The 12,092-nt window shown below is 32.5% G+C and overlaps 1 protein-coding gene across 1 annotated transcript; it reads left to right on the top strand.

Moving 5' to 3' along the window:
• The first annotated feature begins 913 nt into the window (after nt 1–913).
• On the top strand, nt 914–3,658 carry LOC116127340 (cysteine-rich receptor-like protein kinase 26). Its single transcript, XM_031412988.1, has 9 exons — nt 914–1,077; nt 1,464–1,528; nt 1,636–1,777; nt 2,037–2,159; nt 2,272–2,364; nt 2,831–2,895; nt 3,047–3,147; nt 3,344–3,436; nt 3,524–3,658. Exons 1-9 carry the CDS (start codon nt 914–916, stop codon nt 3,656–3,658), a joined length of 981 nt encoding a protein of 326 aa, XP_031268848.1.
• Nucleotides 3,659–12,092: the final 8,434 nt, after the last annotated feature.

Genomic DNA, 12,092 nt, shown 5'->3' with positions numbered 1-12,092 from the left:
CAGAAGGTCACATGCGGTGAACAATGAGTGGAGGGAGCCAGAGGAGCTTGGGTTTTAGAAGAGCGGAGGATGGAGGTTCGAATGGTGGCGATAGGGGGAATTCGCGCGAAAGTGCAGTGGCCATAGAAAATAATACCAATTATAGTAGGAGATTTTAGAAAAACCGATTCAAGAAATTTAATTGTAGAGTGCTGGATACAATTTTCTTTGAATCGGTTTATCAGAAAAACCGATCAAAGGATAGTATCTATGATGGAATATTGTCATTTCCACGAGTTCAATGAATTTGTCTTCGGAAAAATAATATACTTTGAACAAATTGGAACCACTGGCTGAGATGCAAAGTGAAACACACGCAAAAACAGACTTTTGACGCTCAAGTTAATTGATTCTACAGCAATTGTTAGGTATGTTCATATGTATATTACTTTAAACTTTGTAAGAAAAATGAAGGGTAATAAACATATTAAAAAATATAAAATGGCTAATATAAGGAAAAATACAACATTATTTATGTCTTAAAAAATCGCATTTTATATTCGTGTCCACGGTCAAAGTCCTCTTATTAAGTCTACGGTCCACCACTGTTTCTGGCGCGAAGTAGGTTGGTTGTCAAGTCTCTTAATCAAGGCATGTTCTTAAGCCAGAGTTTCCTGCGCTTGGATCACCATCTCTGAGTTATTAAAGTCTTGTACTTGTTTATCTTCACTAATCCATTTAGATTAAATTAGACACAGGAGAATTCTTGAACATGCCATGGCTTTTACAAATCTCTTCGTCTTCTTACTTTACCTGTTATAGGCATCACTCTTACCAATGGCCAGAGATGTTACGAACGGGAAACCACAACTAACAGTTTATGGCAAGAACCGCGACCTTATCCTTTCAAATCTTGCATCTAATGTATCAACAAATGGGGTTTTTATACTGCTACTATTGGCCAAGACACCAACGACTTTATGCTCTTGCACTTTGCAGGGGTGATTCTTCTTCAGAAACTGTTTCAGCTGTGTCAATACAAACCCATGATCTTATAACCAAATGTCCCAACCAAAAGAAGCCTTTCATGGGCAGCAGGTCCTCGATGCACGTACGCTATGAGACCGGTCTTTTATTGGATTACTGGAGACGGATCCTAGCGATGCTGGCTATAATGTGAATATATCAATACGAATTTGACACAGTTTGATCAGACCTGGGAAAGTTTAATGGATCGTGTGGTTACAAAAGCCTCTATGGGTTCTTTTAAGCTCAAATTGCCACTGAAGAAGCTAATTTGACTTTCTTTCAGAAGATATACGCCTTAATGCAGTGTACTCCAGAATTATCCCGGAGTAATTGCGACTCTTTGCCTTGTCAATCTGTATCTTACTTCGAGAGCAGCTTTCATGGGAAGCAAGGGGTTACGTTCTGAGGCCTAGCTGTATTTTGCTGGGATTTGTATCCTTTATGAATCACTGAAGCTCCATCTCCGTCTCCTCCACTATCACCCAGAATTCTCCTCCACAGATAACTAATACCCCACCTAGTAAGTTCGAACTTGATAAACTAAATTAACTTAATTATTGAATTTTGTATTTCGCTTGGATTTGTATCCCTTTTATAAATATTCAGAGGCCATTTTGATTTTTGCAGACAAAGGAGGCATTGCAGTAGCTGTTGGAATTATTATTGTCTCTATAATTATCATACATCACTCTAGTTGCTTAACTTATGTCTTTTTAAAGAGGAGGAGGAAAGGCAAAGGGCGAGATAAGAAGAAAGCAAGAACTAAAAGGTTAGTGTTTATGCATTGTTTTTAATGTTAAGGGTTATAAATTTAAGGGTGAAATTTCAAACTAGAATTTTGTTTTAATCTGGCTGCTTCTATAACTCTGAATAATAGTGCATTAACAGAAGAAAGGAATTAATACTGAACAGAGAAATCACTCTCTAGCATTGCCTTCGTAATATGTTTTTCAGGAATAAAGGGTCCATCATAATTTTACATCTATTAGTAGTGTTTATTTATATGCTAACTTGACACTATTTTTAAGATGTGGTGATGAAATTGAGACTGTGGAATCCTTGCAATTCGACTTCAGCACTATCAAAGTTGCAACAGATAACTTTTCCATTTGGAATAAGCTTGGGAAAGGTGGATTTGGTTCTGTTTACAGGTAACGAGGATGTACAAAGAGCACCATTTGGTGATCAAAATGCATCCAGTTGTAAAGTTTGAGTTCCCGGAATGCAATTAAATTGTTTTGGATTTACCATTTTTTATCTTAGTATCATTTCAGGGAAGACTTCTGACGGACAGGATATAGCTGTGAAGAGGCTGTCTAGAGATACAGGACAAGGAGATCTGGATTTCAAAATGAGGTCCTCTTGGTGGCCAAGCTTCATCATAGAAATCTAGTTAGGCTTCGAGGTTTCTGCTTGGAGATAAAGAAAGGCTTCTTTATATATGAGTTGTGTCAAATTCAAGCCTAGATAAATTCATATTGGTATGCTTTCACTGCTTTTGGGTTCTTTCTCCAAAATGAATGCATTACTGTTTGCATTCACTGTGATCGTAGCAATTTATTGCTAGATGTATGCGCCTATATGTTGATATAAGAAAGCAAATGTGCCTGATTAGATTTAGCAATCTGTTGAAGTGCTTTGGTTGTTGAATTCTTAGATCCAATCAAGCGATGTTATTAGATTGGGAAAAACGATACAAGATCATAGGAGGCATAGCTCGGGAATTCTTTACCTTCATGAAGATTCAAGATTAAAAATCATTCATCGCGACTTAAAAGCTAGCAACATTCTTTTAGATGCAAATATGATTCCAAAATTTCAGATTTTGGATGGCAAAGTTATTGAAGTGGATCAAACTCGAGGCGATACAAGTAGAATTGTGGAACTGTAAGTATTACAAGAACATACTTAGAGCTTGCTAATTAAAACTAAATTTTTATTCATATCCGAAAATATCAAGATCTCTTATGTTTACCACTTCCTATTGTGGCAAAACCAGAAATAAGTTGCATATGATCATGGATAGTTTTTGGTTCAGTAAAACTAACTAATCTAACTTATGACCCTTTTCAGTGGATATATGTCCCTGAATATGTAAAGTATGGACACTTCTCAGTCAAGTCTGATGTTTTAGCTTTGGTGTGTTAGTCTTGGAAATCATTAGTGCCAAAAGAACAGTGTTTTTGTAATGGAGAAGAGGGGAGGACCTGCTAACTATGTAAGCAAAATCTTGAACTATTTTATCTTCTTCTCCTTCAGATCGGTAGTGATGACAATGAAATTTCAAAAATCAAAGAAAGGCACAACATTGTATGTGCATTGTTCATTTTTGTAGGCATGGAGAAATGGAAAGAAGGGAGCGCTAAATATGATAGATCACACTTTGAGGGGTCATTCCAGTAGTGAAATTCGAGATGTATTCATGTTGGTATGCTATGTGTTCAAGAAAATGAAGCGAAGACCAACCATGACTTCAGGTGTTCTAATGCTAACTAGCAATCTGTCTCTGTGTCAGTGCCGTCAAAACCTGCATTCTTTATGCACAGCGTTGTGGGACAGAACATCGAATCTACTGTGCGGGTCAATCAAAAAGCAATGCTGTCCAATATTCAGTGAAGAAGCTTCAATCACTGAGCTGGATCCCCGTTAACATACAAGTATGCTAGATCTTTAAGCATGTTTGTTTCTAAACTTCTACTTGAGTTTAAATAAATTTTGTAAAGTAGCAGTCACACATTAGCAGAATACTCTGTAGTTCTTCTGATTTCTGGAATATTCAAGTCGTTGAACTAAAGAGTAAAAGGTATTGTTGTTAATATTTTTCTTCATCTGAAAAATCTACTTCGTCACATCAGAGCTTCATCACTGAGGAGATCCTTATTGTATTAGCCCTTGTTCTTTCAGATGTGTAAGCAAATGAATGTAAGCTGTCCAGAATTCTTCTAAATTTCCTGTGATGAAGTTTATTAGTTAGAAGAAAATTCAACGACTAAGCTTATCGTGATTAAACCCAATATTGAAGGATAGCTCTATGGTGTCCCTATTATCAACAAATAAGAGACTTAAATTTAAGACCTCTTGAATAATATACTAAGAGTTTCTATCAAACCACTCATCACCAAGAGGTAGTTTATTATATTAAAAAACTAGAGGATTGGGACAATATTAAATACCTTATAGCCCAATGTTTGAAGATAAGTCTCAACTATAACAGGTGACCAAAGGTGGTTTGAACACAAAAAAACAAACATTTTTATCATAGGCTAATCCCTTGGGTTATTCAACATCTTTTGTCATTATAAAGGGTGATTTTTAGTAGGGATTTTAGAACTTGAATTTCTACAATTAATTTAATTATAATTTTAGTCAACAGATGATGATATGATATGTATCATATAATGGTGGCCGACACCAAGTCAGTACTATCAATATCACCAAATTGAAGTTAATTAATTTTCTACAACCACTTGTTCTTGGAAGAAATTGTCAGCGGAAAGAACCGTAGGAATTGCCTCGTAATGCAGTGAAAGGGACGACATGGGCCAGAGTAATGTGGTACACACAAAAACGCCAAATTTCTGCTTTCCGAGAGATGTGATACTTGCCAGAATTTTCTGACCACAGTCTATGCTAATACTACTAAAGCTGGAAGTCATAATGATATTATTCTACTTAATTAAATTTAGTAGTAGATGGAATTTCAGGAGGCACTTACATATATATATAATTTAATAAGTTTTTGGTAAACATTGAAATATGATGGGAATTCGGTTCTTCCAGTCTATGCAGTATTATGATGTTATACGAAAGACCATAACGTGAACAATATATAATAGCAATATCAGTCAATTTTTCTAGTAACTAGTCAACTCATTTTATAATTCTACTTAAATTAAATTTTAGTACCGTGTGGAATTTCCGGAGGCACTTGCATAATTAACATTCAATTGTTAATATCTATAAAAGGACAATTAGGACAAGCACATTAGCCAATAGAGAGAAAGTAAACGCCAACCTGATCCCTGAGAAAGTCTCTTGAAAAGGCCTCTATGGTAGAATATAAATTAAATATATCAAGTAATTAATTTTCCAAGTTAAATGAATTTGTCTCGGAAAAAATAACTGGTCCTAAAGCTGAAGGCATGACAATGGCCGCTGATGTGTGAAATGCATGCAAAAACAGAATTTTGACGCTCAAGTCAATAGAAAAAGCTAAAAACTTTGTCTTCCGAATAATGTGATGGGGTTTGTTTTTCTCTTGTTAATTGATTCTAACGCAACTATTATATTCATACGTGGTATACTCAGGCTCGCCATCACAAATTTCTCAAAGAATGATATTTTCTACTGTGAAGGTCTTGATTTCAAAAGTCTGTTTTAGATTCTCACAAGTATCAATCATTAAATTCCATCATATATAAACAGTGCAAACCAAAATTTGTAAGTTAGCCCCAGCACTTAAATCAGTGGAGAAAGTCAAACAAGAGTAATTTATGAGATGATACAAGCGTTTTAGATTTCACTTTTCTCAAAAACGTTTTACTAAATAAATAACCCAAAACTTATAACTAAATGTGGTAGGTGTAACAATTATCTGGACCCTTCAGGGAAGCTTAAGGTTGTAGAATTGTTGTTCCAGGGTTCATTTGTATTCTAACACATTAAAGAGGCATTCGTTCAATATAGTTAAGAGGATCACATAGAATTCTTCCATATGTACAAGATACAGTTAATGTAATTTCAATGAATTCTTTCATGAGCGAGATAGACATATCAAATTTGACGATTAAAGCACCACGAAGGGAAAATTCTCTTGACTAGAATTGTCAGGTATCTCATAATCTATGCTAATAAAACCTGGAAAATATAAGTGTAAACGGGAGAAACCCTAATTAAAGAGTAAAGTGAATAACAATAGAATTGATACTTGAATATGGAAATATGGAGTTATTAAATTGATACCCATGGCAGGAGGGCGGTTGGGGCAATAGAAAGTAATTTTTAGCCCTATCAAATTGGTCCGTATATCCTATCTTTAAATGATTTTTATTTTTGACAAATTTAACCTTAATGACATAATGGTTTCTATACTAGTCTTTAGGTTATATTGTTTTTAGTTTTTAACCTTTGATCTTACATAAACCCTAAATCTAAATTTTCTAAATCATTGAAACATTTTTTTATTCAATAATTATTTTTTTATGAAATATATTAGTAAAGTATGAAGAGAGTAATCAATACATGATGATCCGAATTGGAAAGAAAAAATACTTTCAAATTTGAAATTGGAAAAATGGGGATTACAAAAAAAAAAAAAAAAAAAAAAAAAAAAAGACCTTATCAAATTTGAAATTGGGGGAAAAGTGTTTAATAAAACCCTAATTAAGTTTGAAATTGGGGGAAATAAGTGCAAATAAAACCTAATAAAGGAGGGCTATACAGAGTTTTTTTTTTTTTTTTTTTAAATAAAATAAAGATGTATATATCAATAGAGGATAAAGATCAATTTGATGGGATGACAAATTGATAATCCTTCATAACCGTTGACCCAATACCCGAACCTTAGTCCAGGTTGCACAACTTAGTGCAACTATAAACCATAAATAGAGAAAACTTTCAGATGTGAATGGAGCTGAAAATTGTGTGAACAATTTTGCATCTATCCAGTATTCAATTTTCAGACTTAGCAGAATATTTGAAGTTGTCTAACTCTGAGGTGGTTGGTTATTTAGTCTCTCAAAAGGGTATAACTAATTCTGACTAGTTTCCAATAATTATCAGCTTAGAGTTTCTAATTTCCACCACTACAAATCCAATTAATCTACATTGATGATGAAATGATGTTCTTGACATACTTACACAGGATCCATAGTATATTTGCTATGATAATACAATTAAGGATTTGTACATTAACTGCAATAGAACCATGTTGCTTTCTCCTCAAAGCACGAGATATAAAACTGAAGCCAAAAGAAGGTCTAATCGGGCCACACCATACATAAATAGTACTAAAGAAGGACATATATTGAGAAAGCAGTAATACCTGTTGTGAGATTGATTCAGCATGGTGATCTGATTGTACGATTCAATAGAATCTTTTGGTTCAATTTCATTGTCCACCTTCTTACGAGCTATCTCCACCGCCAAACACTCATTCAATTCTATCATTACTAGGCCTGCAATCGACCGAACATGAACGAACAGGCCTGTTCAAAAATCGTTCGATGAGCAGTTTATTGTTCGTGTTCGTGTTCGAACGACAGAACATGTGTTCGTGTTCGTCGATTAACAAAAAGCTCGTTCGTGTCATTGTAACTCGTTCGTATTCGTTCGATTAACAAAAAGCTCGTGTTCGTTCGACTAACCTGTTCGCTAACCGTTGACTAACTCGTAATACTTTCGACTAACTCGTTCGATAATTGTAAATACCTGTTCGAATAACTCGTTGTAAACTTGTAAATACATGTTCGAATAACTCGTTCGAATACCTGTTCGAAAAAAAATATACACCAACTTTCCAAATCATGCTCTAAAAACAAAATGCAACATTTATAATTCATACCCATTTAATTCAACATTTGAAAACTCAGTAAATTAAAATAAATAACCATCATAAATAATAAAACTTCAAATAAATTAAAGAACAATAAATCGTTCAAAACAAATTTAGTTCCATATTAAACATACACAATAAAAGGAATTTGCATTTTGCATAGACATTACAGCACAACCAAAGGATTCCAAGGAGTGAACATGCCACTATATAGTATGTACAAAATTATTACATACATATATAATCATAAATTAATATGTTAATATGTTAGAAATTATCAACAATTATAGGTTATCATAATTATTATCATTACATAAATTATCGTAAATGTTTTAAATGTTTACACATATATTTGTATTAACACCCATAATTCATAGTGCAATGAGGGTCTATTATAATATATGATCAATACATATGTTTGATTAATTGTATATATAATGTGTAATTGTGTATATCAAAATATTATCATACATATATTAATCAATGTTAAATATATAATATGTTAGAAATTACCAAAATTATAGATTCATATATTTTTATTCATTACATAAATTATCATAATATTTTAAATATTTACATATATATTTTGTATCAACACCTATAATTTATAGTGGAATGAAAGTTATTGTAATAGATGATCAATACATATGTGTAATTAATTTGTTATAAATATATATTATCATTACTGTCTACATGTATATTTGTATCAACACTATAAATTCATAATGGTATGAGGGTTTTTTGTAATAAATGATCAATCAAAGTGTGGATTAATTTAGGTTTAATTAAGCTATTTATTATTAAATTTGTATACATCATCATTGATTACAATATGTTATGTTTATCAATTACCATACATATATTTTATTTATAATTGAAATGATATCTTAATATTTAATTATTGATACATTAGAAAAATATGAAGCTATTATGTTATTAGATTACTTTATTATAATCATATAATTATAAATCTATGTGATTAAATTGTCATGCTATGTATCATGATTATTATTCTTTTTAATTAAAATGTTATATATTATATATTTAATTATTGATGACATTTGGAAAAAAAAATCCAAACATATTATATATAAGAAAAACAAAAGTACATAATATTTATTATTGATTACCATTAAAAATATTCATCCAAAAATAAATCAACATAATAAAAAATGAAAAAAAAAATAAAAAATTATAATAAGCATAACATATTTTTCGAACATAAACGAACGAACAACGAACGATTATCGCAAACGGATGGATCAGTCGAACGTATAGTGTTCGCGAACATAATCGAAGAACAATCCCTGTTCGAACCGATCGAACATATTATCGAACGAATATCGAACTGTTCGTAACATTATCGAACAGTAATCGAACGAACAACAAAACGTTCGCGAACTGTTCAGTTCGTTTACAGCCCTAATCACTACCTTAGTCATGGTTGGTCTTTTGGTGGCAGTTGGAGATATACAAGCCATGCTATTTTACAGCTTTTCGAACAGAGTTAATGTCAAAGTCACCTGTAGTCTGGATCAACTATGTGTTTTAAATCCGCCTTTGCAAGCATGAAACTCACCCATTGCTGATGTGAGTCTTCTTGGGATTTCTCAATCACAGGTTTGTATGTCATTAACTCTAGAGAACCACTCCAAAGTTATACACATCACTTTTCAGTCAACTTATCCAAATATAATAACATGCAGCGGCAGCATGCTGGATTCATTTTGTGCTAATTTCCAATATATTAGAACAAAAATTTCTTTCAAGCAATTAATGCTTATCCAATAACAATGTACTTACTCAAGGTGAAGGTAATAGAGGTTCCAACAACTATGGTTGAGACATGAGTTCCACCTCAATTGGAAATATTCTGGAAAGGCCAAAAGAAGATAATTTGGCTTGAAATTTTCATTCAACAAAATGTTGTGGATTAAATCTTGTGGACATGGGTGGCTACAACATATGCAGATACTCCAATCCTACATTTCGGTTCAATACATATTAGTCTTTGTTACTAACTAGGAATAAAGAGATTTTTAACAAAAATGGTTCCCCACCACACATCACACATAAAGGAGGAAAAACTTGAAAAATAAATTTATATAAAATAAATAAAAAGCCATAAGGTGGTGGTGTTGAGAGGGGTCCATCACGAAACCCCAGTGAAAATGGTGGGATCCACCATCACAATGTGGTCCACAACTATTGCGTTTGCACGGATGGAAAGGCTGGCCCACTCTTTTTTTTTTTTTTTTTTTTCAAGAATCTAAATTTTACGTGGTAGGGTCCACCTGGAAGTGAGATTTAGTGGGAGTTCTGTTAATTGAATCGATATTAAGACCGTCCAAGACTTTTAAAATAAATCTAAGCTCTCTATCACAGTTATAGCTATTTCATCACATCTGATCAAGGAACTTACAGGACTGCAAGTGCTGTAGTCTGATAGAAAATCCGGCACTCTTCTGTCAAAATATTGTTTGATAAACCCCTGAAATGGTGATTGAAATATTAAGCTCATTTGGTTCCATATCTATGGATGAAAAAATCAGTTCATATTAGGCTGTGATGCTTACAGAATTTGTATTGATGTGAGATCTGATACTAAACGATATGTTTCCGGTATTCCACTTGATGATAAGTTCCTGCTCGGTTATTCAATAATTTCATCAAAAGAATTTTTTTTTTAAAATTTATATATTTAATATTGCAATCGGTTAGTAAAACCGGTTTCGGTTAACTGGTTTACAGTTTCTCCCAAATCGATAACTGAACTAAAAATGCGGTTTTTCAATTTCTATGAACGTAAACCGAACCAATTTTTTGGTTAACCAAAAATTTATTGGTTCGGTTTTTGTATTTTCTGAACACCCTATAGACAACATACAAATATTATATCAAGATAGAGTTCGAACTACGTCATACTAACGAGAAAGGGATGACACTAGTGGAGTGATGTGAATTATAAACTTATAACTGAATGATGTGGGTTTTGTTCTTTCTCTTGTCAATTGACTTTCATGGATTAGTTTTTGAGCTTCATACAAGCATTATTTGAAGTGATAATAACCTTAAGCCCAATACCTATGGTGGGAGGCGGGGTTGAGAAATATATAGTGGGGTCATTTGAAGTTGTAATAGGGAAGTAATCTTTAGCCTCCATCAAATTGATCGGTATATTCCATTTTTAAATTTATTTTTATTTTGACAATTTAACCTTAATGACATAATGATTTTACACTTGTTCTATTTATATATTTGTTTAGTTTTTATTTATATCACTATCTTACAAACTCTAAATCTAAATTTTCTAAATCATTGAAACATTGTTTTTATTCAAACAATTTTGTTTGACGAAAATATATTAGTAAGTTATAAAAAGAGTTTCAAATTGAAATTGGAAAAAAAAGGGTATAAAACAAAAAAAAAAAAATTATCAAATTTGAAATTGGGAAAAGTGGTTAATTAAAAAACCTAGTTAAGTTTGAAATTGGGGGAAAAAAGTGCAAATAAAACCCTAATAAACCAAATTAAGGAGGGCTATTTTCGGTATCACCAGGATTTATAGAGAGCTTTTTTTTTTTTTTTTTAAATATGAAAAAGAGGATTAACAATAGGGGTAAATATCAGTTTGATGGGATAAAAAACTCTGGTGGCAAATGGCAATAACCCTTGTGCCCAATATCCATAACCATAGTCTAGATTATAACTTAGCCCAATTATAACACCATTGGCCCAGCAAAAACCGACGAATTTTCGTTCAAGGGCCCATAATGGAGAACGCTGATTGAATGAGAGTTACTGTGTGGTGATAGTTTCTGGTTATAAAAATTTTTGATAACTTTAGCAGAATATTTGAAGTGTCTACTCTGAGATAATTGATTATTAGTCTCCAAAAGGTATAACGAATTTGACTAGTTTCCGATAATATCAGCTAGACGCATACATGATGATGAAATGATGATCCATAGTATATTTGCTCCTATCCGATATAAAATTCTTGCAGGGCAAGCATACATGGATTCATTTTGTGCTAATTTCCAATATATTAAGATTTAAGAACAAAAATTTCTTCTATGCCAATTAACGCTAATCCAATAACAATGTACTTACTCAAGGTCAAGGTAACTAGGGGTTCCAACAACTGTGGTTGAGACATAAGTTCCACCTTCAATTGGAAATATTCGAGAAAGGCCAAAATCAAATAATTTGGCTTGAAAATTTTCATTCAATAAAATATTTGTGGATTTAACATCTCTGGACTATGGGTAGCTTACAACCACTATGTGAATACTCCAATCATACATTTTGAGTTCGATGCATATTAGTTCATTTAGTTACAAGCTTAATTATTGAATTAACTGAGTACCACTCCAATTATTCTATTAATTAACTTAGCTAGGCATTTATTCAATTAATTAACTGAGAACCACCATAATTATTGAATTTTTTATTTAAATTAATAAATGAATTCAAAGTCTCTCGTCCACTACAGCCAAACAGACTGAAGCTATTGGGTTGATTCTGAAGT

The sequence above is a fragment of the Pistacia vera genome, unplaced genomic scaffold (assembly GCF_008641045.1).
Source record: "Pistacia vera cultivar Batoury unplaced genomic scaffold, PisVer_v2 Contig190, whole genome shotgun sequence".
Classification (NCBI taxonomy): Eukaryota; Viridiplantae; Streptophyta; class Magnoliopsida; order Sapindales; family Anacardiaceae; genus Pistacia; species Pistacia vera.
The sequence above is the reverse complement of the archived record's forward strand: the minus strand, read 5'-3'. Positions and strand labels throughout refer to the sequence as shown.

Bases quoted from the DNA above. Each gene is read 5' to 3' on its own strand.
- LOC116127340 (XM_031412988.1), top strand. From the start codon at position 914: ATGGGGTTTTTATACTGCTACTATTGGCCAAGACACCAACGACTTTAT. The intron at 2,160-2,271 runs GTAACGAGGATG...TTTTTATCTTAG, and splicing joins GGATTTGGTTCTGTTTACAG to TATCATTTCAGGGAAGACTT. The intron at 3,148-3,343 runs GTGTGTTAGTCT...TCATTTTTGTAG, and splicing joins AGTCTGATGTTTTAGCTTTG to GCATGGAGAAATGGAAAGAA.